At 55.2% G+C, this 26759-nt stretch overlaps 1 protein-coding gene across 4 annotated transcripts in view; it reads right to left on the minus strand.

The window, feature by feature from the left end:
* Positions 1-5769: 5769 nt before the first annotated feature.
* KHDRBS3 (KH RNA binding domain containing, signal transduction associated 3) overlaps positions 5770-26759 on the minus strand; it is a 159738-nt gene continuing 138748 nt past the window's right edge. For 3 of the 4 annotated variants that reach the window (XM_066265612.1, XM_066265614.1, XM_066265613.1), the window contains exons 8-9: positions 15572-15630; positions 12954-13574 (exon numbers count right to left, since the gene is read on the minus strand). In XM_066265612.1, the coding sequence (XP_066121709.1) occupies positions 13483-13574; positions 15572-15630 (151 nt within the window). In that variant the 3' untranslated portion in view covers positions 12954-13482. Of the gene's footprint in view, positions 5971-11852; positions 11918-12953; positions 13575-15571; positions 15631-26759 lie in introns of those variants that run through there. The other variant, XR_010730189.1, reaches the window with a different exon arrangement.

Consider the following 26759-nt stretch of genomic DNA (forward strand, 5'->3'; position numbering starts at 1 on the left):
CAAAGCGCTGGGCACGATGCTGCCCCTCGTCATCTTGGGGCTCCCGGGGGGTCCCACCTCACCTCTGCACAGCTCTGAGCTTCCTGCTGCAGTAATCCCATCGGGAATGTGATGAATAATAACGATGATACTAATAACAAAGCAGCGAACGTGTACTGGCTGCAGGCCCTCCGTCGGGGTCAGTGATCAGCAGGTCTCTCTCGCTATCGCATGGGACCCTCACACCAGCCATCAGTCGGGTGCCGTTCACTACTAGGGAGACATAGTGAAGGCGACTGCCCATGGGGACACAGACAGACCTGAGGGGAAGCTGGGGTGGCACCTGAGAAGCCCATACGCCTCATGCACCCTTCGTCGTGAGGGGTGTCCTTGTTTTGGGTCCCAGGACAGCTCGAGCACTAACCGTGGCAGTTAGCTCTGAGCATGGACACAGCTCTGGAAACCCAAGGGTGGGGGCAGGTCGTGGGCTCACCCCCCACCCTGCACAGCGCCCACCTCACATCTCCCCTGAGCTCTCCTCACCTGCGAGGGGCCTGAGCCCCTGCCTTCCTCGCCTCAGCACGTTCAGTGCATGCGGAGGGCTGCTCCCTCCTGCCCTGCAGAGACGGGGACAGGGTGAAAGTGGCCGTCTGGCCACAAGGAGGCCGTGTCCCTATGGACAGAGCTTCCCAGGTACCCAGTGGCAGCAGGATCTGGAGCCCTCTGGACCCGCTACTGCTGGACCAAGTGTCCCTCTGCATGGCTGGGAACACCTCCTGGGCTCCATAGGCTGCCAGGGCTGGTTCTCAGGGGATCAGTCTGAGCGCAGGGCTGGGGAAAGGGGGGTCGGGAGAGAACCGTGGCCTCGTGGGCTTATGGGGACCTTGCTTCTGTCTCCTTCCTGTACACCCGTGAGACGGTTTATCGCACAGTCTTGGACGGGGCGTGTAGGAAAACAATAAGGTAGGACTGTAAGAGGCTGCCTCCAGCAGGTCCCCTGACCCCTCTGACCCCCTTCCACAAGCAGCTAACTTCTAAAATGTGGACCGCACGATGCCGCTTCCCCAACCCGACTCCCCAGTGCCCTTTCTCAAAGTCAAGTTCTAGTTCCTCAGGGAGGCAGTGAAAGGTGCTGCTGGAGCTTCCCATGGGGCCTTACCTGCCCCCCCTCCCTCCCCTCTCCGTCCTCCCACCCCTCCCCTCCTCCCCACCCCTCCCCACCCCTCCTCCCACCCCTCCCCCTCCTCTCCACCCTTCTCCCCTCCTCCCCAACCCCTCCCCTCAGCCAGGGGTGGGGGGGTGTAAGGAACTGAGATGCCACCAGAGGAAGGTGAGGCCTGAAATGGGCCCCTGAGCCGACTCAACACACAGGTGAACTCCATCAGCAGTTCAAAGTCAAGTTCTAGCTTCCTCCCTGGGGCCCGGGGCAGAGGGAGGAAGGTGGGAACCAGGAAGCCTTCCTGGAAGAGGCAATGCATGAGCTTCATCTTGCGAGTGGATGCGTATTGGCCAGGGAAAGGCAAAAGACAGACTGAGCAGAGCATGATGAGGAGATGTGGAAAGTGGGTGCGGGGAATGGCCCCTCTTCCCTTTCCCCCACCCTTCTCCCTCCTCCCTCCCCTCTCACTTCCTCCCTTCCTTCTCCCCTCTTCCCTCTCCTCTCCCTTCTCCCTGCTGCTCTCCCTCCTCCTTCCCTTTTCCCCCTCTCCCCGCCTCCCTCCCCTCTCTCCTCCAGCTCTGCAGGCCTGCCGGAATCCCCGCACCCACTTTCCAGATCTTCAAGATGAACCAGGCTTCCTGGTTCCCACCTTCCTTCCTCTGCCCCCGGCCCCAGGGAGGAAGCTAGAACTTGACTTTGAACTGCTGATGGAGTTCACCTGTGTGTTGAGTCGGCTTAGGGGCCCATTTCAGGCCTCACCTTCCTCTGGTGGCATCTCAGTTCCTTACACCCCCCCACCCCTGTTGCCTCTTCCAGGAAGGCTTCCTGGTTCCCACCTTCCTCCCTCTGCCCCCGGCCCCAGGCTGATGGAGTTCACTTGTGTGTTGAGTCGGCTCAGGGGCCCATTTCAGACCTCACCTTCCTCTGGTGGCATCTCAGTTCCTACACCCCCCACCCCTGGCTGCCCCCCACACTTCCTCATCTTTGCCTTTTGTCCTCAGTACAGCGTGCACGCACTGCGGGAACCATCCCCGAACCCTTCCGTGGGGAATGGTGAGACAAAGCACGGGAGTAAGTAAACAGAAATGATGAACATCTACCCGCTTGTACGAATCCAATTATGAAACTAATAGGAGCAATCCGTTTCTCCCGGGAGGCAGTGGGTTGGTGTGTCTCCTCCTCACAGAATGTAAAATGCTGTTGGTATTTAAAGGAAACACAAAATAAATTCCCCTGGCTTCTTCCTAGCCTCCGTGTCCTGCTGCGTTTTCTCTTAAGTAACCTCAGAGCTCTGTCAGAAGATTGGAAACCAGGTGTGTCATTCACCCGCAGCGTCCCAGCTCATTAGCAGAGCCCGGAAATCTGAGGCAGGCTGGCCTCGCTCCAGACCCCGAGTCCCTCTGATGGCCTCCAAGGACCGGTCCCTGAGCCGTCCCGGGTGTATTAGCTTCCGGTTGCTGCTGAGACGCACTGCCACACACTCAGTGCCCTCACACGTCACGGCCTTACCGTCTGAAGGTTAGCGGGGCATGCGCTCAGCCGAGTCTCACGGAGCTAAAGCCAGGGAGTCGGCAGACCCGTGTTCCTGTCTGGGCTCTCCAGGGGAGAACCTCTTTCCCACTGTGCCCAGCCTCTGGAGGTCCCTCCCTCCTCCGTCTTCAGTGCGTCGCTGGCTCTGTCCTCACCCCTCCTCTCTCTGATCTTGACCTCTCACCTCTCTCTGAGAGGGACTCTAATGACTGCAGTGGGTTCCCCTGGGGAAGGCGGGATCCCCTCCTGCCTCCAGGTCCTTAACTTCACCACACCTATGAGGTCTCTCTCGCCTCCTCGGGTAACAGACTGGTACTGACAGGTTTGGAGATCGGAAAACGGAAATATTCGGGGGATATTCGTCGACCACATACAGCCTGTGTTCCCCCCCAAAAGCAGACCGTGGGAGAAGGACTCAGGTGCATGTGTGTCAGCCTTCCAATAACGTCATGTCCTTCTACGTCATTCTGTTACAATATGGAGGAGACACAGTGGGGGCTCAGCTGCTGTCCGGATCAGTGAGCCTGTGGCGAAACTGGTTTCCCTTAAACGTTGTTTTGCCTAAAGTCGCAAGACCTACAGACAACCGCCCTCAGTCATGAGGACTTACTGTGGTTTATTTGGAGGTGACCCAGAAACACAGTGAGGGGCACAGAGAGAAGGGAGGGAGAAAGGCCTTTCCCCCTCCCCCACCTCAGGATGACTGATTTGTCCCGTGAAGCAGCTGTTTACAAAGCAGGTCACAAACAGCACTGCCATCTAAAAATAGAAAGTCATTAACCCGCAGACAAGTGTCTGCGCTTGCCCGTGAGCTCCTGCGAGGGCTCCCGTTTTCCCTCTTTTTCTCCGTTTCTGCTTCTCTGTGCTCGGGCCAGCGCCCTCCTCGCCCCAGCTGGGGGTCGGGGCGCTCTGCAGACAGGGGCACTCTGACGTGGGGCAGCGTTTTCATTCCTCTCAGTCCCCAGCTCAGCCCGAGCCTGCTCCTGCGGGCTATGACCCAGGCCCAGCTGCACCGGCTTCCCTGTGACTCTTGTAACAAACTCCCACGCACGCGTAGGTGCTAAGGGCAGTTAGGGGGGCACAGACCTGGGCACTGGGGCGAGGTCAGCGCCGGGCAGCTGGAAGGGCCGTCAGTGAGTGGAACTCTGGAAGTTCCGTGAACCGGGACACCAGCAGCTGTGAGCGGCACAAAGCAACACGGCCTGACCTTCCGACCTGTCCCTGCCCAGCCCCCTGGCCCGGGTCCCCTGGCCGACTTTAGGCAAGCAGACCTCGGGCCACCAGAAAGAGGGAAGCTTGTGGCGAGGCGGCCACCAATTCCACTAAGGCTTCTCTTTAAAAAGCGAGCTTAGGCCCCGACACAGTTCGGTCGAGTTTGGGAAGGCTATCAGCTGTCCTTCTTACAAGCACAGGGAGTCAGTCCTTCAGCCGTTTGTGGGCAAGGGCTGGAACGGTCATGTCCGCCCACCATACTTGCTGCTCACAAGGCAGGGACGGCAGGAGGGTCCCCGCCGAGGGAGGAGAGGAAAGCCACATTCCTAGTCTGGGGACCTTTGTTCACTGCCCTGTGCTCAACAGCTCCCTTTCCGCTGTATCCCCCAGACTGAGAATGGAGGTGCGGCCGTGTAGACACCCTGAGCACTTGCTAGGGGTCTGGCCCTGGGCTGAGTTGGGGATACAGAGACGCCTGTGACGCAGTGTGTCCTGTGGGCGGAAAGGTTAGAGCAGGGATGAGGGGGGGGGTCCCGGGTGATGGTCCGTCTCCACCCACGGGCACCCTCTGCTTTGTGCTGTGCCCCACACCCACCCACGACAGTCTCAGTGTGTTGAATGGGGTGAGTAACGTAGGCAGCAAAGTGAGAGGTCAGTGTCGGGTGTTCAGAGTGGGGTCAGGAGGTGGGGACGGACAGGCGAGAGGCACCCGGAACCCAGGGATTTCATCTGCGGGCTGACGGCTTGTGCGGTGGGAAGGCTGTGAGGAGAGGGGGCGCTCACATTCCTTCCCGTCTCCCGCTGTCTGAAGCATGTTCTAGAACTCCCGTCAGAAGGGCGGAGGGAGCTGACCTCCGCGGCCCGGGCTCACACCCACACCCCTCCCCACCGGCTCGGGGCAGCGAGCTCAGTCCGGCTGGGCTGTCCAGCCTGCATGCTTTTGTTTGATCGGTTGGTTGGTTGGATTTTACACTTAACATGTATTTATTTAAATTTTTATTTACTTTATTGGGGGGACCCTGGCTAATGAAATTATACGGGTTTCAGGTGTGCCATCGTGTAACGCATCATCTGTGGGTTTGCACTGTGCGTCCAGTCGCGCTTCTGAGAGGGAGGAGCGTCTGCCTGGACACGGATAGGAGGCCCGACCTGGAGCCGCAGGGGGCGCGCGGGGCGTTCTCGGGGCGGGGCGTTCTCGGGACGCGGCTCAGAGTGGAGAGAGAAAGCAGGGGGCGCGCGAGGCGTTCTCGGGACGCGGCTCGGAGTGGAGAGAGAACGCTGCTCACGCAGCACTCGCCACACCCCCCACCTAGCGCGGAGGCCTCCAGGACACGTGATTTTGAGGTAAGGAAAGTGACCATTCCACAAGGCACGGAACTGTTCTTGAAACCCCAAGGCTAGGGAACGTGGTGTGTGAGCTCCTGGCAGGGGGAACAGCACAGGTCCTCCCGGGGCGGACGGCACTGAAGTCACAACGCTCCAGTGAGTGACCGCCAGAGAGAAGGAGCGAGTAACAGCGCCGTCCACGGGGACTCTGACCGTTTGTCCTGCCCCGTCCTGGAGCTTGGGGAGGCCGGCTCCTCCCTGGCGGCCCCTCTGCTCCACAGGAGCCCGTCCTGCCCACCTGGTAGGTGACGGGCTGCCTCTGGCACGGGGCTCTCACGTCTATTGGTCCCTAAGTGGGACGGACGAGCCTGGACTGTGTGCAGAGTCCTGACTTCCTGCGGTGAGAGGCAGCACACGTGGCTGCCAGGCGTGCGAAGGTCAGAGCCGTGCTGCTGTCACCGGACTTGGCTCTTCCAGGTCCGTGCTAACGCAGGAGACGGCTGATCGGGCAGGCAGCCTTTATTACGGAATACACAAATCGCTGGTTATTCTTTTATTAGGAGACCACAAAATAAGGCTTTTCTTCCCTTTTAACAGAATTTCCAAAATTAAAAAGCATACCATTTCATAGAACATTTCACAGAGCACAAAATTTTTTACCAAAAATAATCATAAAATGATTTTCAAATTCCCAAGTGAATTTTTTTACTGACGAGGCGTGTTGGTGAGCGGAGTGTCTTCAGCAGTTCACAGTAGAGAGGGTCCTGGAAGAGAGGAACATGGAACAGATTTGTACGCATCAAGGAACGAATACTTAACTCGGCGGTGAAAGGTTGGGAACGGCGGGTGTTGGGAAGAGGAAGCAGGCGGGTGGAAGTTTAACAGGAAGAGAAGGTATTTGTGTAAAATAGTACAAAAGAGAAGAGCAGACATTTTTTTTTATTTATTCATTTTAGAGAGGAGAGGGAGAGAGAGAGAGAGAGAGAGGAGAGACAGAGAGAGAGAAGGGGGGAGGAGCTGGAAGCATCAACTCCCATATGTGCCTTGACCAGGCAGGCCCAGGGTTTTGAACCGGCGACCTCATCATTTCCAGGTCGAGGCTTTATCCACTGCGCCACCACAGGGCAGGCCGAGAAAAGCAGACATTAAAGACAACATGTGTGTGCTCAGGAAGGCAGAGGCAGGGTTGGCACAGCGTGCTGTCTTGTATGTAAACATAGTAATGATTAGAATAAAAAGTCGTGGCCATGGGTAATAACTAAAAACCAGCCTGCGGCCTGCCCGTGCGGGACCACGCGGGAAGACTCCACACGAAGACAGCACCAGCCGCTGCCTCTGGGGGCCGGGGGCCCGTGGGGTGGGGGTGGGGGTGGACAGCTCTGCACCAGGTTCTCGTGGAAGCGCGGGCTCTGCACCTGGCAAACGCAGCACCATTAGGTAAAGGACACGTGGGTTTTCCAGCTCGCTGTTTCATACTGAAGCAGCAGTGGTTCCGGAAGGAAACAGCATTTCCACTGGGAACGCATCTCAGAGCGAAGAGTGGCCGCGTCAGTGCGCTCAGAGCTACGGGCATGCTTGCTCACTCACTCGCCGGCTCGCTAGCGCATGGCCGCCCTGGGGGTCCCTGTGACACCCTGGGGTCTGTGTGAGCACGTCCACGCGCAGTGCAGAGCTCCAGTCTCGTGCAGAGGTGAGTCAGGCCCGGGTCGGGCTGGTGGAGGCGGTCACATGAGATCACACACACATGCACACGACGACAGTTAATAATCCCGTTAAGTTCTCTGCAGATGGAAGACTCTGCCTCGCTACAGTTAGGCCTGTGCCACCCTGACCCGCTTTCCTGCACTATCTGCCAGACACTGAGGCCCTGGTCCAAGGGCCCGGGCGACAGGCGTGGCCCCTGCCCGGCAACATCCAGACCCGCTGGGGCCGGTGGTGCTGGGTGTAAATAACTGGTCCCAGGGCAGCCTGCGGCGGGGTTCGGAGAGCTGGGCAGGGTCTCACTTAGGGGCGCGAGCATGGCCAGAGGAGGAGACAGTGGGCCAAGGAGAGACAGGGCTTCCTTTCCCTTCAGCGCTGGGCAGACAGGGACGGGTGGCTCTACCTGGAGCCGGGTGGGTGGGGGAGGGCAGTGTGACTTCAGGCCGAGATGGTGCCGGCAGGAGAGCGGCAGGACGGGGCATTCCTGGGCCAGGCTGGAGCACCGTGGGGTGCGGGCCACAGCCGGGGCACGGTGGCCAGAGGGACAGGGAGACCAAGACCAAACTGGGCTTTCTGCTCAGGCCAAGGAGCTTTGTCCCAAGAGCCATCAAAGCCACGGAAGGACTTCTATACCAAGATGTGAAAAACAATTTCAGCATCCAGTGCCGACTGCTAAGACCTCTGATGTTAAGAGTCCACTCGGGGCCCTGGCCGGTTGGCTCAGCGGTAGAGCGTCGGCCTAGCGTGCGGAGGACCCAGGTTCGATTCCCGGCCAGGGCACACAGGAGAAGCGCCCATTTGCTTCTCCACCCCTCCGCCGCGCTTTCCTCTCTGTCTCTCTCTTCCCCTCCTGCAGCCAAGGCTCCATTGGAGCAAAGATGGCCCGGGCGCTGAGGATGGCTCTGTGGCCTCTGCCTCAGGCGCTGGAGTGGCTCTGGTCGCGACATGGTGACGCCCAGGATGGGCAGAGCATCGCCCCCTGGTGGGCAGAGCATCGCCCCATGGTGGGCGTGTCGGGCGCATGCGGGAGTCTGTCTGACTGTCTCCCCGTTTCCAGCTTCAGAAAAAATGGAAAAAAAAAAAAAAGTCCACTCGGAACCCACAGCCGTTGGTTGGCTGGGGTGCTCCACTAGATGGGAGGACGGAGCTCAGACCACAGCCTTTCTCAAGGAGGAAAGCACCACAGATCAGCAGAAAGTGGAGCTCCTGCATTTTAAATACAATGATGCAAGTCTCCCTTTCCATCGGCAAGACACTGACGGAAACAACAGTAGACAACATTTGCATAAAAGTAACAAACTTCGGTATTCATATTCGGCACATACACCCTACAAAGTGGCTTAGATGGTGGTGGATTGCCTTTTTATCTACATTTCTTTCTTTAAATCTTCAGTTTTAATTTCTGGGACCCACGGTGACCCAAGGCACTGTCCAGTGCTGAGTCAGGCCGAGGGCGTTAGGCTGTCCGACCTGTAACACTATCAGTTAACATGAGGCATATCTTTGCTTCTTTCCTTCCATCTCTGCTAACTATTCCTAACACAGCCTGTCAGGACCCCGTGGATCACGCTGACAGTGTCAGTCTTCCGAGCTCACTGCCTTGCCAGACCTTTCCTTTTCCCGACTCTGGGCTGAGATGGGACAGGAAGGTGACAAGGTGAGGGCCCCGTCCTCTAACAAGACACTCGCCGTCTGGCTCCCAGACCAGTAACCGGGACGGACAGAGGTCCGCACAAAGTTCTCTTTGGAGCACAGGCTGAACAAGGCACTGTCTCCTGGGGGGAGGGGGGTGCGGGGGGGGGGGCAGGGCCAGCTTAGGAGCCCAGGGGACGTGGCATTCCAAAGTGGTGTCCCTGCCTTTCAGCTCCTTAGCAGGACCCCAACAGCCTTCACTGTGTGCCCTGCCTCCCCATCTCCTGCCCTAACTACCCGCTCTCGTTATCTAATGTGGTGGAAATTTCCCGATGGCCCTGTGTCCTCACAGCTATAAAACGTTCGCACGAAGTGAGAGAGAAGGGCGGACGCCTCTCTCTGCGCCTGGCGTGCTCCAAGGGACAAGTCACCATGCCCGTTTTATGGGTGAGGAATCTGCCGCTCAGAGAGGTTAAGCAACTTGCCCAAGGTGCCGGAGAGGGTAAGTGATGGGGCTGCGAGAGAAACTCTTCCAGGGACGCCTTCCCTGTGCGGCCGCCCCCCGCGGGTCCTAACGACCGAGCCGGCACCCTCGCCTGCCGCTCGCCACCCCACGGACCTGTCCCCCTCCCGAGCGCCTGCGTGTCAGAGCCCTGCTCCTGGCGCCCTCCCTGCCCGTCTCCCCAGGAGACGGTGGCGCCTTCAAGGACCAGAGTGTCACCGGCTGCATCACAGTGGATGCTCAGTCAGTGCGTCCTAATGAACACGGGCACTGATTCGACTCAGGGTACCTGAGATAACAGGGCGGGCAAAAATAGGTTCACAGTTATGAGTATGCAAAACAGTTGATACTCGTATCACTATTGTACTATTTGTGATTTATTTCCATTAAAACCACTATAAACCCACTTGTGCCCACCCCTCTGCAAAGAGAGTCAGAACCTGAACACAAAGACTCTCCCCGGGAAGGAATCCGGGTGGATGGAGGTGGGGGTGGAGAGGGGGAGGCAGTGTTGGTTAGCAGTCAGCGCGTCCGGCCAATTCTCAGGGATGTGGGGTTGTTTCAGGGATACCAGGAAACAGAAGTTAGCCCCTGCTCTTAAGGAGCCTTTAATTGAACAGGGAGCTGGAGCCAGCTCAGAAGGACTGAGAACGGAGCATCAGAGTCGAGACCAAAGCCCCCCAGGGTTAAGAGGAGGCTGAAATCGTGGCTCTCCCGGCGACAAGGTGAGTCCCTGCCTAAGGCGGCGGTTTCTAGCCTCCCACAGCATCGGGGTGGGCGACTTTTACGGACCCGCGGTTGAAAAACTACGACCTAAGTGATTTCACCTCTTGCAGCTTCAGTGTCTCCCCTTGTGAGCGGGGACGACACCTGTTAGAGGTGTGAGGCTTCGATGAAATCATTTACAGAAAGGGAGGGCAGGGGCTCGGTCACATGACAACCTGGAACCGACGGGAGCCACATCCTCTGGACCCTGAGATGAGGACATGTGACCTGAGCGTGCTGCCCCAGAGAGCACAGAGGGCTGTGCCTGGTCCGCCTGCCAGGCGGAGACGTCATGGGCGAGGGGACGGGATGAGGCGTACCGGCCGGTCAGGGTGCCACCTCCAGGGGACGGGATGAGGCGTACCGGCCGGTCAGGGTGCCACCTCCAGGGGACGGGATGAGGCGTACTGGCCGGTCAGGGTGCCACCTCCATGGCTGTTCAGTCACATCAATGTCAGGTCCCCTCCTTACGGACCCGTGTATTCTCACTGCCTTCTCCGTGTCTAGTCTAGAGCTCGTGCTCAGGAAATGTCAAATGAGGAAAAGAACAAACACCAGGGGGCAGACGTAGGTGAGGTGGGAGATTGGGGAACGAAGTGGTATGTTCCCAGGGGCGGGGGAACACCCTGCAGAGAGGAAGGCGCAGGTCTTGGCAGAGGACGGGGCGCCCAAGGGAAGTGGCTGGAAGCCAAGCAGGACAAATCCCGGCCAGCGGTGTTCCTGGTGGCGCCTGGCCTTCCTGGCTCCCAACCCATCTTGATAGTCCTATGGCTTCCTCTTAGAAAGTTAATACAGACAAGATTGCACAACTCCTGTGAATTAGCTCTGAAGACCACCTGGGTACCGGACCCTCTAGGGACCTTCCATAATTTCTGATTGAAGAAATTTGCATACTTACTATTCAAATATGTCAATTCCTAAAATTAAAAAGAAAATTACCTATTATAAAAACTAGTGAAAAATTTCAATACAACACTGCACACTGAAGAAAAAGTTAAAATGTCATATTCCCTTCCTGTGCAAGGAAGGCAAAGACCGAAACAAAAGAAATGAACTTATTTTCGTCTCTGAGACGGAGGGGCACAGTTTTCTTCCTGAGGCTGTTGAACTGTTTCATACGAACTCTGGCTACTGTGAAAAATGAAAAGCTCACATTTCCCACACGTAAGAAACACAAGCCTTCAACTTGGACAATCCACCCTCACGTTACCGTATCCCTTTCCGGATTGCAAAGCACCCGGTGATAGGATCTCACTCCGTGCTCACAACGGCTACAGGAGACGGGCCTCCTCCTCCTCACTACGCTCAGGCCCAAGGTGAGGCTCACCCACAGCCACACAGGAAGGGGCGGAGTTCAAATACAAATACTTTTTTTAAAAAGACTCCAAGATGTCAGGGCCTCGGTAGCGCTTCTGACGGTTCAGAAAAACAGGCCCTCTGTCTGAAAAATGAGACCATATGAATGGTGCCTTTCCCTCTCAGACACCTAGATTTAAAAAAAATCTTACGAAATAATTATATAACATACATTGAATAATCTTATAAAAGTTAATTATTTGCTTTGCAAATTTCAGAAAGGATAGAAAAAGCTCTCCCACACACATCATACTTCCACAACCCTAAGATAATTACTGTGAAACATTTCCAGCACACCTGTGTAAACTCCTGCCCACAAAGATATAGAACATGCACAGTTTAAAAAAGAAAGTGGGACCCTCTGATGACACGAGTTTGGTAAACCGCTCTTGCACTTAATCCGGGGAACTCTTTCATGCTGTTGACAAGGCTGTTAGATTCTTATTGAAGCAAGTAACCACACACTTAAACACCGCGGTGGCCAGAGTCCCCCGCACAGACAGAGCCGGCCTGGTCTGACTTGTCTACGTTCAAGCAGTTCCTTGTCCAACTGGAGGAGTTCACTGGCCACACGCACCGGCGCTGCTGACAGGAACCAGCGGGGGACATTCTCCCTGTGACTTTGGCTAAGCAGGAAATCATCATCCTTGTCCACCACCCATCAGAATAATTGGAACAGAAGACGCTCACCTGCGTTGGGCTTCCAGGACCACAACCCGTTCCTCGGACATGAGCAGACGCATGGCTGACGCTTCCTAACGAAAGAAAAGAGCTTCTTTTACTCCAGGTGCAGAAACACCCTCGAGAAATAAAGAATCAAACACTTTTACATAAGCTACGGTGTAAAAAAAAAACAAAAAAATAAAAGGAAACTGAAGCCGAATGATTAAAGAATAACTTTGTTACATATATGTCCATTTTGGGAAGCGCTCTGGATGACTCCCGGAAGACTGTGTTACAAACAACTAGTTATGCGGTTTTACATTTGTTTAAGAGGGTGTCCCTGGCCCCAGTTACACTGGCTGGACTACAGCTTTTTTTTTTTTTTTTTTTTTTTTTTTTTAGATGACTGCAACAAATTAGGCTTTTTAAAGTGAGAATTTAAGGTGATCATCTTAAAAAAAAAAAACCTCTCTGAACTGGAGAATGAAACCGGCTAACTCGGTAACCTCCCTAGCTTTAGTAGTTGCGTTAAGAGAAATTAAGTGAGATTAGAACCTTATTTGGTTTATTTACCTTTGGCAACGAAGACCGTTTAGGGGCTGCACGTCCTCCGCCTGGGCGAGGGCGACCTCACTTAGTCAAGTCAGAGTGTCTCTAACAAGCTCTGTGCTTACTGTTCCCAGCATGGAGCGAGGTGTTTCATTAAGGAACCAAAAGTCTCATAAAAAAATCCAAAGTTGCACTAGTGAAAGAACGCTTGACAAGGTGAACACTGACCACAGCTTTTTTTTTCTTTTCTTTTTTCTTTTCAGAGAAAGCAGTAGTTATGTTTTAAAACCAGTTTTTAAACAAGATTCGGGTTTTGCGTCGTTTTTAACGTTGCCACGCAAGCAGTCTGATACCAGTTGGACTCGTTAAACAGCATTTAAGTCTACGGTGAGTATATGATGAATGGTACATTTAGTTTTATACCGCTTTTAAAATAAGTTGCACAGACATTTAGTGTGACCCTTTTAATGACAAGCGTTGGTTAAATGAATCCTTTTCCCTGTTTACCGCTATTTATAAAGGCCTTTTTAAGTAAGGAAAAAAAAAACCCCATGAAACTGTTAGCTCACACACACAAAATTTCTTTCAAAAGTTTATTTAGTATCAAGCAAGAGGAAACTTTGCTTAACACTACAGAACATTTCAAGACTTGAGTTACAAAAGAATACCACATTATTTGCACTTGTAATTGGCTTCTCTTTTTACGCATGTTGGCAAGAGGAAAAAAAACTAGCATATGGCTGAAAGATAAAATAACTAAGCTCTATGGAAACCTTTAAAATGAAAGGTGAACCTTATGTTAAAGGATGGATTAACATATTTAGTAAACCTATTTTTTTGTTTAACACTAGTTAATCAGTTATTTTTTTTCTTCCTTTTGATGACCTAATTTTTTTCATAGACAGACTAGAAATAACAAAATTTTACATGTCTTTTTTTTTTCTTTCTGCTCAAGTTGATGTTTCCACAAAGTAGTTTTAAGGTTCCATCCATTGAGATGTTAAGCATTTGGATTTATTTAAAAAGGGATTGTTCATAGAAAAAATTACTTTGAAACAGTCTACAGGGCTGGTGGAGATGGGCTATTTCACAACACCAGACAGAACAATCAGAAGCGGGCGTATGGCTGGTCCCGGTAGACGCCCTTCGCCGTCCGCGTCGACGGGGCCTTGTGTCTGGAGTTGGTCCACTCCTCTTGCCCTAAAAGAAAATAAGACGAATCACAGTTAGATCATGGCTGGGGTCCTGCCACCATCATTTCTCGGCATCTAACTCGGCCCTGAACTTACCGTACCGGTCAGATTGGAGATACACACCATGACGTAGTGGACACATGGACACAGACAGACAGACACACACACACCGGTCAGATTGGAGATACACACCATGACGTAGTGGACACATGGACACAGACAGACACACACACACACCGGTCAGATTGGAGATACACACCATGACGTAGTGGACACATGGACACAGACAGACAGACACACACACACCGGTCAGATTGGAGATACACACCATGACGTAGTGGACACACACACACACACACACACACACACGAGAATTCACTTCTAAAAAAATTACAAACACAATGGAGCGCGATCATCTGGTTACCGAAACCTATCGGCGCTGGAAGAAAATAATTTTGCATCTTCGACGGCATCTACTTTCACGGGAACTCCCTTTCGGCCAATTTGTTGCACAAGAGCTCACGGACTCAAGTAGCAAACGGAACTGCCTTTGGCTAAACATTAAGCCATTTACGAAGGGGAAGAGGGTCACCTGGGTTTCTTACCAAGAAAACACAGGTGAAACTTTGTGAAGGCAGGAGACGGGAAGAGGCCCCGTGGGAGCGTGGGAGCGTGGGAGGGCAGAGAGGCGGGGCATTGTTAGTCGTGGGCCCCCCCACAGGGGGACAGGGCTGTCCTAGGGGGACAGGGCTGTCCTGGGGGCACGGCCCACCTCAGAAACACTTCATAGACATGAACGTGACTTACTGACTATATGCCACATCTCACTCGTCATGCTGAATCATCGCCAAGGGCGTTGTCACCTTTCTGTCCTGAAATTAAACTCCCTTGCCACTCAGGATGTCCAGGTGCCCCAAAGCCTTCAACAACAAGCAGTTAACCCTGCCGCAAGCAATGCAGAGCTGTCTGAAAGTTGTGTGTGCAGAGACAGCAACTGAATGAAGCTGCCAAGGAAAACGCTTAAAATGACTTCTTCTTCTGATGCAAACCTGCCATCAACGTCCTTCTTCATCCCCTCAAGCAGACTGGCATCAGTGCGAGTGCACGGAGTTCCAGAGTGCCTCTCTGCAGTGTTTGCTTTGCATAATAACAAGAACAAAAAAGTCCAAGGTGCGGCCAGTACAGCTTGGGGCAGGCAACAGAATAAAATGCACTTCAAAAGAAACACCTGGAAAAGGTCCTCCGGTGCCTTCAGAGAAATGTCAGAACATCCACTAACCGGAACCGACCACGTGCGCCGAGCCCGGGGACTCATCCGTGCTCGGCCGCTGACGGAAGCTCCCGGTTCTCTGACCTCCTCGCCCCACAGCTAAGGAGCCTCTTCCCATCCTTAGGTTGCTGCCGCCACTTCTTTCAATTAAACCTGTCACCCTTCTGCACGTGGAAGATTTGGACACGGGTTTCCCCCAAACTGGGTGGGGGCTGGGCTGTCTCCCCATGAGCTGAGGACTGCGTTCTTCTTTGCCCAGGCTCAGGGCGGGTGTGACCTCTCACAGAACGAACTCCAGCTGTAATGTTTTCAGAGGCTCTGAGATCCGGGGTGAATTAGAGTGTAAGGATGGGGAAGGGAGGATCCCTTTAGAGAGGAGGTGACATCTCCATTGTCCACTTTCCTTTGCTGTCCAGAGGCAGAAGCACTTCAGACAGACCCACGCCACCAGGGACAGCAGGCGGGCACACTAGTCTGGAAACAGTCTGGGCAGGCGGCAACCAACCCAAGTGGAAACCTCAGTTCAGAATCCGAACTCCTGCAATTTTCTGCAAGCCTTTCCATTTCAAATCTTAAAGGAGCTCCTGAAAACAGCCAGACAGGCGCCGACGGACAGAGAAGCCGGTGCGCCCCAGTCTAACCATCTCTGCGAGTCTCTCTCAGTTAAGACCCTGATGGTGGTCCCACGAGCTCCCCCCACACCCACTTATGGCTCCCGCGGGCCCCTCACTCACCGTAGGAATCATACGTCTCCTCGCTGAGTCCGTGTCCATAATCGTAGTAGTCAGCACCACTGCAGGGAACGGAACAGAACATGGGAAAGGGAACAGGTGAGAACACAGGGCTGTGAGTCTAAATCACATCCCGTCAGGTATTCAAAATCTTAAAGAGAATAACAACGGATAAGATTCCTGCCGGGTCACACAACTCTGACACAGAGGCCGTGGACTGGAGACTATGGAAGGTCCCTTCCCTCCACTTTATTACCTAATAAACATGCTGACACCTGGACCCCAGCCACCGGCCAGTCAGCACGGAGGGAGGGCCTGCTGTGCCCAGAGGCATGACGGCGGCACCACCGTCCCGGGAGGGCAGAGAGGGGAGACGGGCGTGCGGCGCACAAGTCCAGCGCCCGGCACCGAGGAAGCCGCCTGGGCTCCTCTCCCACACAGCGCACGCTCACAGACGGAGGCCTTCACTTCCTCTTCCAGCCGCACCTGCCAGAAACCCGGTGCTGCACGCGCTACGAGGACGTCACTCTACCACACGGTGACACATACGGAGATGAGACACTTCGTTTCCCAGCGCCAGCTCGTGGCCACCAGGAAGGGTGACCCTGGCCTCAGCATCTGCGGCGACAGAGCGGGCGGGAGGCTCCCCGCGAGCGGGCGGGGTGGGGGGCCGGCAGGCACAGTCTGCAAGCAGAGGCCGGAGCCCTGCAGGGCGCAGTCATGCCCTGTGTGCTCGAACAATCGCCCCTGAGATGCAGGATGGGGCGTCGACACAGGCTACACATGCACAGCTGTCTGCATCAGGCAGGCTTGCTGGAAGGAACAATCTGTGGAAAACTTAGGGTACGGAACCAGAGTGGGTATGATTGCTTCAGGGTTCCCTCCTGAGTGTCCGAGGGTCTGCTCCTGTAGGAAAATGGCCCAGAGGTTAGACTGCAGCTTTGAGACAAGTCTTGGGTGTGGACTTTGTAACCCAAGTCCTGCGGGGGCAGAACACTGCCCACAAGCACTGCTGTGATTGTTTATAGGAAGCAGCTGGTCCCTATGGCCATTTTCCCACATGCCCGGGGGGCATCGGTGGCTCATCTTTCTCTGCACCTGAATCCATCGTAGACTAATGTGACCTAGGCTCTGCTAATCTGCTTGATGAACAAAGAGACCAATAAATGCGATGAGGCTGCAGAGAGCTGGGCTCTCAGTCCTGGAGGCCAGGAGTCCCCTGTGCCCATCTTTCCTCTATGTTCTGTCGTGTGTGTTTTTCTTAAGTCTTGCAGCGCCTTCCTCTCGTGCACGCCCCCGGCTGAGCTGGTCGCGACAAGCTCCCACTCACCCTCACGGGCGGTCCCTTCTCCACCCACCTGTTATCTTGCATCGTCATGGAAATAAGCCCTCTCATGATCCCAACTTCATGCGACCAAATAAAAAGTTCTGATCAAAGAGAGAGTGGTCAGCCCAGCCGCCCAGCCCTCAGGGAGCCACAGCGTGAACGGCGAGGTCCACACTGTGAGCGCGGCTGTACGTCAGCGGCTGGGCCCCCATCCCAACCAGGCCTCATAACCGCCTGACGTAAAAGACCATCACACCCATGTCACAGGCAAGGGCACTGCGGGTCAGGAAGGCCAGGGCTCCTGCCATAACCACAGCCCGTCCCTGGCCGGGCAGCGCAGATGGTTAGAGAGCATCGTCCCGACACGCTCGGGTTGCGGGTTCGATCCCCAGTCAGGGCACAGACAAGTATCCACCAATGAACGCATAAATCAGTGGAACAACAAATTGATGTTTCTCGCTGTCTACCCCCACTTCCTCTCTCTAAAACCAACAAATCAAAAAATTTAAAAATAAAACCTCACAGACCATGGCATAAGGTGACACCTTTGTGGGTTCCACCCCCGCCTGCTTCTCGCTCGCATTCCCCGCTGGCCGGTGACTCCGCACCAGTCACCAAGGGCGGTAAGTGTGGAAGGGCAGTGCCCATGAGGGGGCGGCAGGCCCGTGGCCTCCGGCGTGTGGGGCTGGTCTCCCTGCCCGCGCCTCCTCCAAGCCCCCACCTGCTCAGGGAACCACCCTGAGCTCGCAGGGCGTGCAGAGGCCCAGGACGGCAGAGTTTTGTACAAAAGACTCATCACTGGGTCTCCATTCTTCACACGACATCGGCAGGTTCTCGCTTCAGGGGACCGGGGGGGGGGGGCGGACTGCGGGCGGGGGCTGAGAAGGCCGACACTGCAGCACATGTTCCTTGTCTCTCACCCGCCCCCCCTCTCCCGGCCCCAGGCAGACCCACACTCGACGTGAAGTGAGTCCCTGGGTCCCCAAGAGGGGTGCCTCCTGCAGCTGCTGCGGCACTGGGCTTCTCGGAGAGCGTGGTGCCTGAGCGGTGTTCTGCAAGACGGCGAGGGGGCGTGGGGCTGGCGGTGAGGGCGAAGCGCAGACAGAGCGGACGGCACAGCCTGGGGGACCCTCCAGGCAGAGGGGACGGGGTGTGCAAGACGGAGGCAGCAGACCGGCTGAACCACCTGCGAGTCCATGATCCCCTCCATCAGAGTTGGTGAGGACTGAGCACCCCAGTGTCAAGTGATGCCGCTGCCAAACCACAGGGCAGGCCCCGTCCCGACTGAACCACGTCCTCGCACGCCCGTGGCTGCAGGGTGGCCCACTTCTGCCACGGGCTCTGTGGCCCGGAGACCAGACAGGGGCTCCCTTCCAGGCGCTTGCGAGCTTGGCCGGCAGCTCTCCGTGCTGCCCAGGGAGGGAGCCGCCACCCCCACAGCTGGCCTGTCACACCAGTGGGCCACGTGCCAGGTCTCCAGGGGCCACAGGTAGCTACAGCTTCACTAATCAAGGTCCCCAGTGGGAGAGCTGGCCTCCCTGGGGAACCCGCAGACAGGGAGGGAGTGACAGAGACATGGCACCGTGACCGACCAGCCCCTCCCGTACGTGCACGATCTCACTCCATCTGCACGAAATCTCTGCTTTTACTGAAGGGGCTGCTGAGGCTCAGAGAGGGTGAGCCACCTGGCCAGGGCCACACAGCATCTGGACTCAGAGCTCAGGGAGTGACCACGGCCATGTGCCAAAGGCAGAGTGTGCCCAAGCAGGCCACCTTCACCCCGCAGTTCCTGCTTTACCCCGACCTGTTCTGTACTCGCTGTTCCCGAATGTCCCATTGCTGCCCTGGGCTCACGTGACCCCTCCTTGTGCTCCGAAACAGAAGTCCAGCCACGCACGAAACTCACCCCGTGCCTGGGAAGAATGACCACGGCTGGAGTGTCTCACCTCAGCCCCCCGCCCACCCTCCCTCTCTGCAGCCCCTACTGTCTCTCAAACACAACACACGTTTATGGGGCGGAGGAGAGGGGAGGAGCCATCTGAAAAAAGACCAGAGAAATTTTTATATTCCAGCAAAAATAAGTAACAACAAAATAAACAATATGGCTATCCCACCTTTGACTTTGTAGCTTTAAATCTGAGAACAGCTATCAGAGTAGAGTATTTTTCTCCTCTTGGGGACAGGAACTTAGAGGCAAACCTCTTCATAAAACCGTGTCAAAGGTTGGTCAAGACATCTGGGTCTAACCTTGGGCCTCCCGGCGCTGGGCGACCTGAGTGTACTGCTCGCGGGGTCCTAGGGTCTCAGCCGTCAGGGGCCCGGGCCGCGTGCCGCGCGGACCCCCAGGCAGCCGCCATCCTCCACGGCTCCTGCCTAGCCTCTTCTCGTTTTGTTGTAAATAAACTGGCTAATTCTCCTCAGAAGCTCAGCACTAAATGAAGTGAACCTGAGGCTTCTTTTCCAAGGTCAGAAGTTACATCCTGATGGCCCCTGGCATTCTTGAGAAGTTCTATCTTTGTTGCCCAGATGATGGGAGAGTAACCTCAGCATAGAACTCAAAACCACTTCCTTCCCAGAGACGAGACGGGCCCCCACTGTTGAACGTGGAACCCTAAACGACGGCTTCCGGGGCTCAGCACCAGCAGAGAGCCGGACAACGGCTTCCCTGACCAAGCAGAGCCCCCGAACGGGGGACGTGTCCTCCAGGTGCTCCGACACCGTGCGGCACAGGAACAGCCGAGGCGAAGCACGCTCTCCCGTGACCGAGAGGATGACAAGGGCGTCATTCCACCTGGCAGGGCTTTGGTGATAGGGCAATCTTAGTTCTGACAAGTGAAAACTTGAAACTGACATTTTCTATCATTTCACCCCATTTCTGATTATTTGTTGCAGGACTGTCATCAGCCAAGGAGCAGGGAGCAGCTGAGCCCCGTCCTCACACCTGTCAGTCACACCGGGATTGCTTTCACGGCGTTCCATCTCGGAACCTCAACGGTGCAGTCACCAGCAGACGTGTCCTGCTTCCCAAGGCTACCCTGCACCCCCCGACGGCGTAAGGAAGGGGAAACACTGTCCATCTCCTCCTTTGTGGACGCGCATCAGGCCGGATCACCTCCACTCCATCCAACGGGCTCAAGGGCGGCCGCTCCCTCCGTCGGTCAAGAGCGGGGCTTCCTCTGTCCCTCTCCAGTGCCCTCCCCCCACAGCTCATGTCAGGGGTGGAAGGGAGTCTAAACGTTCCGCACAGTTCCTGGCTTCCTTCCCCAGAGGCTCCTGACTCCATCAATCAGAGTCAGGACACACGCCCAGGACAGAGGGAACTCAGGGAAGGAGCAAACGCTGTCCCTGGGGCTGGTCCGTGTGTCCCTGGGCCGTCTGCCCACAGTCAGCAGGGCTTCAACATCGGGACAAAAACTCCGAGTCCCCAGGGCACCCCATCTCTGCGAACGGGAGGAAGAAGGAACTGACATGTATCCTGCTGTCCCCTATCCCTCCCGGCTTCTTCAAGCCTCTGCACGGATTTCTACTTTACAGTCAAGGGAACTACTCTCGTGAGTCCCCGCTGGCAGGGTCACTACCTGAGGATGAACAGGGATGGAGCTGAGCACCAGGTGTGTGTGAGGCCACAACAGCGGGTGTTTTCCCAGCACCCGGCTGGAGCTGATCCTCTCAACAGGAAAACTACCCAAGTCTGCTGAGAACAGCACAGTTCTCTCAGCTCTTGCTACAATTCACATCCGTCTGGCAACTTGGCTAACTCGGGCTTTTCTTCAACTTCCCGTTGTTTTTCCTTCTCCTTTGTAAAAATCCCCTCTCCTCCCTTTCAACTCTCTGCTCTTCCGTTCTGGTGACCCCAGCGAGGCTACGCTCTGTCCTGGGCTCCGCCTTCCCCGTCTCTGGGTCCTTCTGCCGCAGGGACAGCTCTTCGTCCCGCGGTGCTGTCCGGCAGCCCGCCTGGCTGCAGACTGAATTCATTCCCGGCTCCTGCAGAGCCCTGGCCTGCGTGGAGCAGACGTCTTCTGACCCACGGACATCTGGGGCCACTTCTTTACCGTCACCTGCCATTCTCTGAGCTCTGTCCTCCCAAGTGGTGAGGTTTTCTGTCTCTCGAGTCTGTTGCTTAAATTCTGGGTAAACTTTGGCTGTGTTGATTTTCACATTTGAGATTCTCCGTTTAGGACAACGGTGTCTGGGTCGACTCCGCTGGGTCAAACAGCTTTCTCCCGCTGCCCCTGGAGAAGGGACGGCTAGAGACTATCCTGGGTTCCCCCGTGGGCGGTCCTGAGGTCCGGCTTTGCATTGTTACAGCTTTAACCTAGGAATAGACACAGAGTGTCTTCCACAGGCCTGGTTTCACGGCTTCCTCGGCTCAGGACTCGCTGTGGTGACCTTTCCCTGTCGCTTCCTGGGGTTCTGAGGAGGGGATGGAGGAGTCGGTCCATGTTTCTGGTCCAGCCTCTTGGTTTATCATCCCATCTCGTTTTAAGTCCTTTTCAGTTTGCCAAGCGTTTAGATGATGCCTTCACCCTCAAGTCCCGTCTGAGCACGACACACTGCTCCGTTCTCCAGGGAGGACAGTGAGGTCGGAGGATGGGAACTGAGTCTAGTTCATGCTCATCCGCACTGTGTGTGTTCCAGCGTCCAGAGCATTCCTACACAGAGTGATGGGTGAGAGACTCCCACGGACCCCAGGTCCGGCCGCGTGGTTCTCGTCTCAGTGAGCAGCCTGAGGGGATCGTTAGCTTGGTTGCAATGGCTGTGACGACTCTTTCGGGTGCGAGGAGTAGCCAATCTCTTCAGAAGTTAAATTAGTCATTTCTGGGCTGTCTGACCTTAGTATAAAAAAAGGGCTGACATTTTTTTTCCTGGTAATTTTGGCCCATTCATTCCTTCAAGAAAAATCTTATCTGTAATCACGATGATAAAAATGAGTGTGTTAGCAAGCATTTAATAAATGCATACTACGTGACAGGAAAAACGGAAGGGCCGAGCACCCACACACAGGCAGCAGCTCCAGACTGGCTATCCGCCCAAGGGCCTTTAATCCTCCTACGACCATTAAAGTCGTTCTGTAGCTGAAGCGGCATGAACGCATGGCGCTGTGTGGCCGGTGGTGCTGGGACGACCCTGCCTGCCCATGGCCGCCTCCCCGCCGATCTGAAATGAAACCCGCCCCCAGGGAACCGGCTGGAACACGTCCAGTCTGCCTGCAGTCCGTCTTTCTCGTCCAGCGGCCCTTTCATAACATCTAATAACGTCTCCCCAGGAAGACACACAGTAATGAGGTCCGGAATCGGGCCGACAGGCTGGAGGATGGCTAAAGGGTTACAGCCCCTGTCCGGCCATCTGACTGCGCCCAGCTGCCCTCTGGCTACAAGGAGCTCCTGTCATCTCACCCGGGAAAGAGACGCGGCCGCCTCGCCCAGTCCCGTCCTCTGCACTTTGCTACGTGTGTTCCGACTACCCCGCTGGCTCTGGCTGTTCGTGATCTTCCGACCTGAGAGGTCCACAGGTGACCAGGGCAGAGCTGTGGTGTGAGGCGAGGACTCAGCCTCTCCGCATGGGCTCACTGGCCCAGAGTGTCCGCCGGGCGACCGGCACACGATGAAGGTCTCTCCACCCTCGGGGAACCCACCGTGCGAATGGCCACCGGTCTGATGGAATGTGGCGTGAGGTTTCAGCTGCTTTCGGGACCGTGTCCCTGGATGTTTCTCTCCACCTCTTCCCGAGCACTGGCACATGCTGCCTCTTCCCAGTGGCTCCGGGCAGCGGTTTTCAGTGTGGCCCGGGGCCTCCCACAAGTCCCTGAGACCCTAGAGGGCCTCCGACACATTCAACTCATTTCACAGTAACAATAAGACATCCTTCATCTTTCTCACCGCGCTGACGTTTGCACTGAATGCAGTGGGTCAAGCGTTAGGACTCCACCAATACCAAGGCGTGGCACCAAACTGTACTGGTATTTTGTTAAGGTAGTTCCAGACATTAAAGAGATTTGCCAAAATACAAAACCATGCCACAAGTCTTACTAGTTATTTTTATGAAAATAGTACATTTCTATAAAAATAGTTTGTATGCTAACATGCATTGAGTTGCCTTATGTGACATATTACGTGATTAGTAAGTATGTTTAAACATTTCTGTTTTAAGTCTGACCACAAGGAACAGTAACAGAGAGCAACCAGATGCACTAAAGCACCGTGAGGCCCTCGCTGGTATTTGCGAGGCTAAAAGGGGACGGGGAGACCACGGGCTTTAACCAAGGATTAAGGGTGACTGACTGCGGCAGGGTGGGGAGGGCAGAGTGCTGTCCACACCTGCCTGAAGAACCATCCTTTTATCTGGGAAACTGTCCCCCTGTCCCTGCAGGAGGGACGCTCTTATAGAGACAGCCCGGGGACAGAGCCCAACGTCACCACCGCTGAGCCTCAGATCTCAGCACCACGATTAAATACCTGTCTTCTGGGTCAGACAGGAATTAAAAAGAAGTCAGGAGAAGAGACACTTCTGGTGAACACGGCAAAGGTGCAGGTCCCCCGCACCCTCCAGGGACCGTCCAGCACAGGGACAGCTCCAGTCCCCTCCGCGGTGTGCCCTTTCCCAGTGCCAGGAATGCAAGAGGACAGACATACACTTAGGTCTGAAACAAGTAATTCTCTTGACGAATGAAAACTTAAACGCATTTGCCAGTCACTGGAATGTTTAGATTTTCTGCTTTAAGGGCCAGATAAAAATGTCCGGTTCAGTCCGAGTCTCCCTCTCTGAGAGGAAGGTTCGGTCACGCTCTCCACCCCCAGGAACCGAAGGTCTGGCTTCCTGTCCGCAGAGTGCTCAGAGGTGACCCTGGAGACCCGACTGCCGAGATCCCACAGTGCAGGAGAGCGCCACCACCCGGCGGGTGGACACGGGCAAGTCTCAAAAATAATTCCACCAGATACTTAAGATTTAGTAAAAAAAATAATAATAAGTGGGAAGTGGAGCTTAAAATAATTTGAGGAATCATCCTGCTCCCTATTCAAATCAGAGTTAACAAAAACCTCAGTTTACACTGGAATCCTATTTTAAGAAATGGGTCGCTGTCAAGTACGTACATGATGAAAAGATTTTTTAAATAGTAGTTGAAAGTTTGTATCTAGCTTTTTTTTTTTTTTTTGCAAAGACAAAATAGGATTTTAAAATGATAGATGAGAAAGCAAATCTTTTTCTACTTGACCAGTAAATTAGTAATTAAAAAAAAACAATGAAACTTTTTATACTGGGAATATTTAAGCTATTGTACTTTGTAAAACATAACCTATTAAAATCTGGATTTTACTGTGACATTAATAATAGTTTAAATTAGTTTTATAGATTTTTAGAGAGCGGGAGGAAGGGGGAGAGAGGGGAAGAGACAGAAACATCGGGTCTGTTCCTGTGTGTGCCCCCACCGGGGGTCAAACCTGCGAGCTTTGGACAATGCTTTCATCAACCGAGCTATCCAGCCAGAGCCAATGATAGTTTATATTTCTATAAATTCTACAAGAGAAGTATTGATACATTCCCCTGACTCAGTGGGTCCTGTCACAGTTCTAGCCGCCCACTTCTGTCCCCGTCACGTGCACACGGAGGAGGCGCACACGCTGTGAGTGTGCAGGCACCCGGAGGCGAAGGCGGCCCTGCCGCTCTGCGCAGTGCAGGGGGCACGTTGGACCCTGCCTGACCGGGCTCTGCGCACACACCCGCCGCAGCCCAGCCCTTCACGCACTCCTTCCTTTATTCACGCATTCCCTCATGCGCTCAGTTTACTTGAAACTATATACTTAAGAAGCAAGACACGTCCCCACCTTCGTGTAGCGAGCTATTTAGACACAAACACACGGCAGGAAGACGGGTGAGACTGGGAAGGGCAGCTCACGGGGCTGCAGGGAGGGGAATCAAGTTTTCTGACAGCCCGGGGCAGAGGACCCTCCCTGTGAGGCCGTCGCAGGCACCCAGACCTGAGCTGTGCAGGTACTACCAGCGGGAACAGTGCTCTGTGCAGGAGGGCTGTCACACGGGGAAGTCCTCCCGTGGGCGCATTCCTGCCGCTTGTGGGTCAGAGGGACCGGCTGGGGGAGGGTCACGGTGGGGGAGGGCAGAGGTGGGTCACGCAGGGTCCGAAAGGCTCTGTCACTAGGCATTCCCACGGCCCGTGACTGCAGTGGGGCAGCGTGAGGCAGAAAGTGCTCCTGGGATGGGGAGTTGCCAGACGAGCGCTCGGGCCCCGTGAGGTGCGAGGGGTCTCTCAGGCGCGGTGGAGGAGCCATCTAGGGTCAGGAGGAGGGCCGACCTGCAGGCAGACCTCTGGGGTCCTCATCCTAGAACCGGCCTTCGCGTGAGTTCGCCCAGAGAGTCAGGGCAAATGGAGAGCTCAGAGTCCGGGCGTCTGGCTCACGTGGTTGCAGACCCCGTTCTTCCACTGATGAGCAGTGTAACCGTGGGCAGGTAGCTTCATCTTTCAGAGTTCCAGCTTCTAGACATGTCTGAGGAGGTGCCCAGGAGAAACACCACACAGCTGTGGTCACTGCTCAGTCAGTGACACCTGCTGTGTCTCCGTGACGGAGCCACAGGGGACGGGGACCGATGGCATTAGTGCACACACACCAACCGCCTTTCACCAGCCTTCCACCGAGTCAGGTACAACATAAACGGGGACTGTTATTAACCGTATTGTTGCCATTTAAGTTTGCAAAGCCTCATTTCTGATGCAACAATTACACTGTCAAATAAAAAGGTTTAAAGACTAATAGGTGAGTGTGTGTGTGAGGGGGAGCGGGAATCAGACACCCAGGTGGCCGCTCCGAGCTGCTCCCCCAGCTCCCTGCCGTGGAAATCTTCCAAATGTGGCTTCAGGCGCAGCGCAGGAACACACCGGTTCTTTGCTGCATCAAAGGGAAGAGACCAACTTTGAGAGGGCAGAGGCAGGCGCGTCCCCTGGCCCTCGGGCTAACTAGTCTTAATCTTGTGAAAGAAATAATTCTCTCTGCACCTTCAAAGCGCTCTGGAAACGCAGCTGGAAGAGCCTGTCCCAGGAACGCACGAGAAGACAGGTTACAGAGCACAGGAGGACGGCCGTGCCCGCGGAGCTCGCGGGGCCCGACTCCAAGGAAGACCCGTGCCAGCTGCTCCCGTGCGGCGCTGGCTGCTGGGCCGACGACGGGCACCCACGGCTGAGCACAGGACCGGCAGCAGCTGTGGCACACAGACCACACGCCCAGGATGAGCCAGCCACGGGCCGGGCACGGGCACAGTGGTACCCACACCAATCCTCTCACTTTTAGATCAAACCTGCATTCAGGTACTAGCTCTAGTCTATAAAGTTAGGTTAAAAAAACCCAACTCTTTCCTACCACTCAGGATGAGAGACACTCTCCCTTCTACATCATCTCCTGAGAAAGATGATCCTCTGTTGGAAGTTACAAAGCCCCGATGCCACCTCTTCCTTCAAGGTTTGCTCAACAGGTGTTTAGGGAGCACCTACTGTGTGCTGGGCGCTGGGACGTGGACGCGGGCGAGGCGTGGTCTTGGTGATAAAATACGTTCCGTGCGCCCGTCGGACCCGCGCACGCTGGCCCACGGAGCCTGTGGCCCCGAGGAGGCTGAGCTCTCAGGGACCCAGAGCGGGGGTCCTGGACCAGCTCTGGGGCACACCAGGGTGCTCTTCTGGAGGAAAAAGGTCCAAACTGACACGCAGGAGAAGAGCCGGCCGGACGAGAAGGGAGAAAAGGGATGATGAGGACACACAGTGTGGCTGGAATACGAAAGCAGCGAATCAGGGACAGAGGAAGTTCTCCCAGGTCACTGGCTGGAACCCCGTGGAGATAGAGGTCTCAGTGTGGGTCCTCC

This window comes from Saccopteryx bilineata, chromosome 3 (genome assembly GCF_036850765.1).
Source record: "Saccopteryx bilineata isolate mSacBil1 chromosome 3, mSacBil1_pri_phased_curated, whole genome shotgun sequence".
Taxonomy (NCBI): domain Eukaryota; kingdom Metazoa; phylum Chordata; class Mammalia; order Chiroptera; family Emballonuridae; genus Saccopteryx; species Saccopteryx bilineata.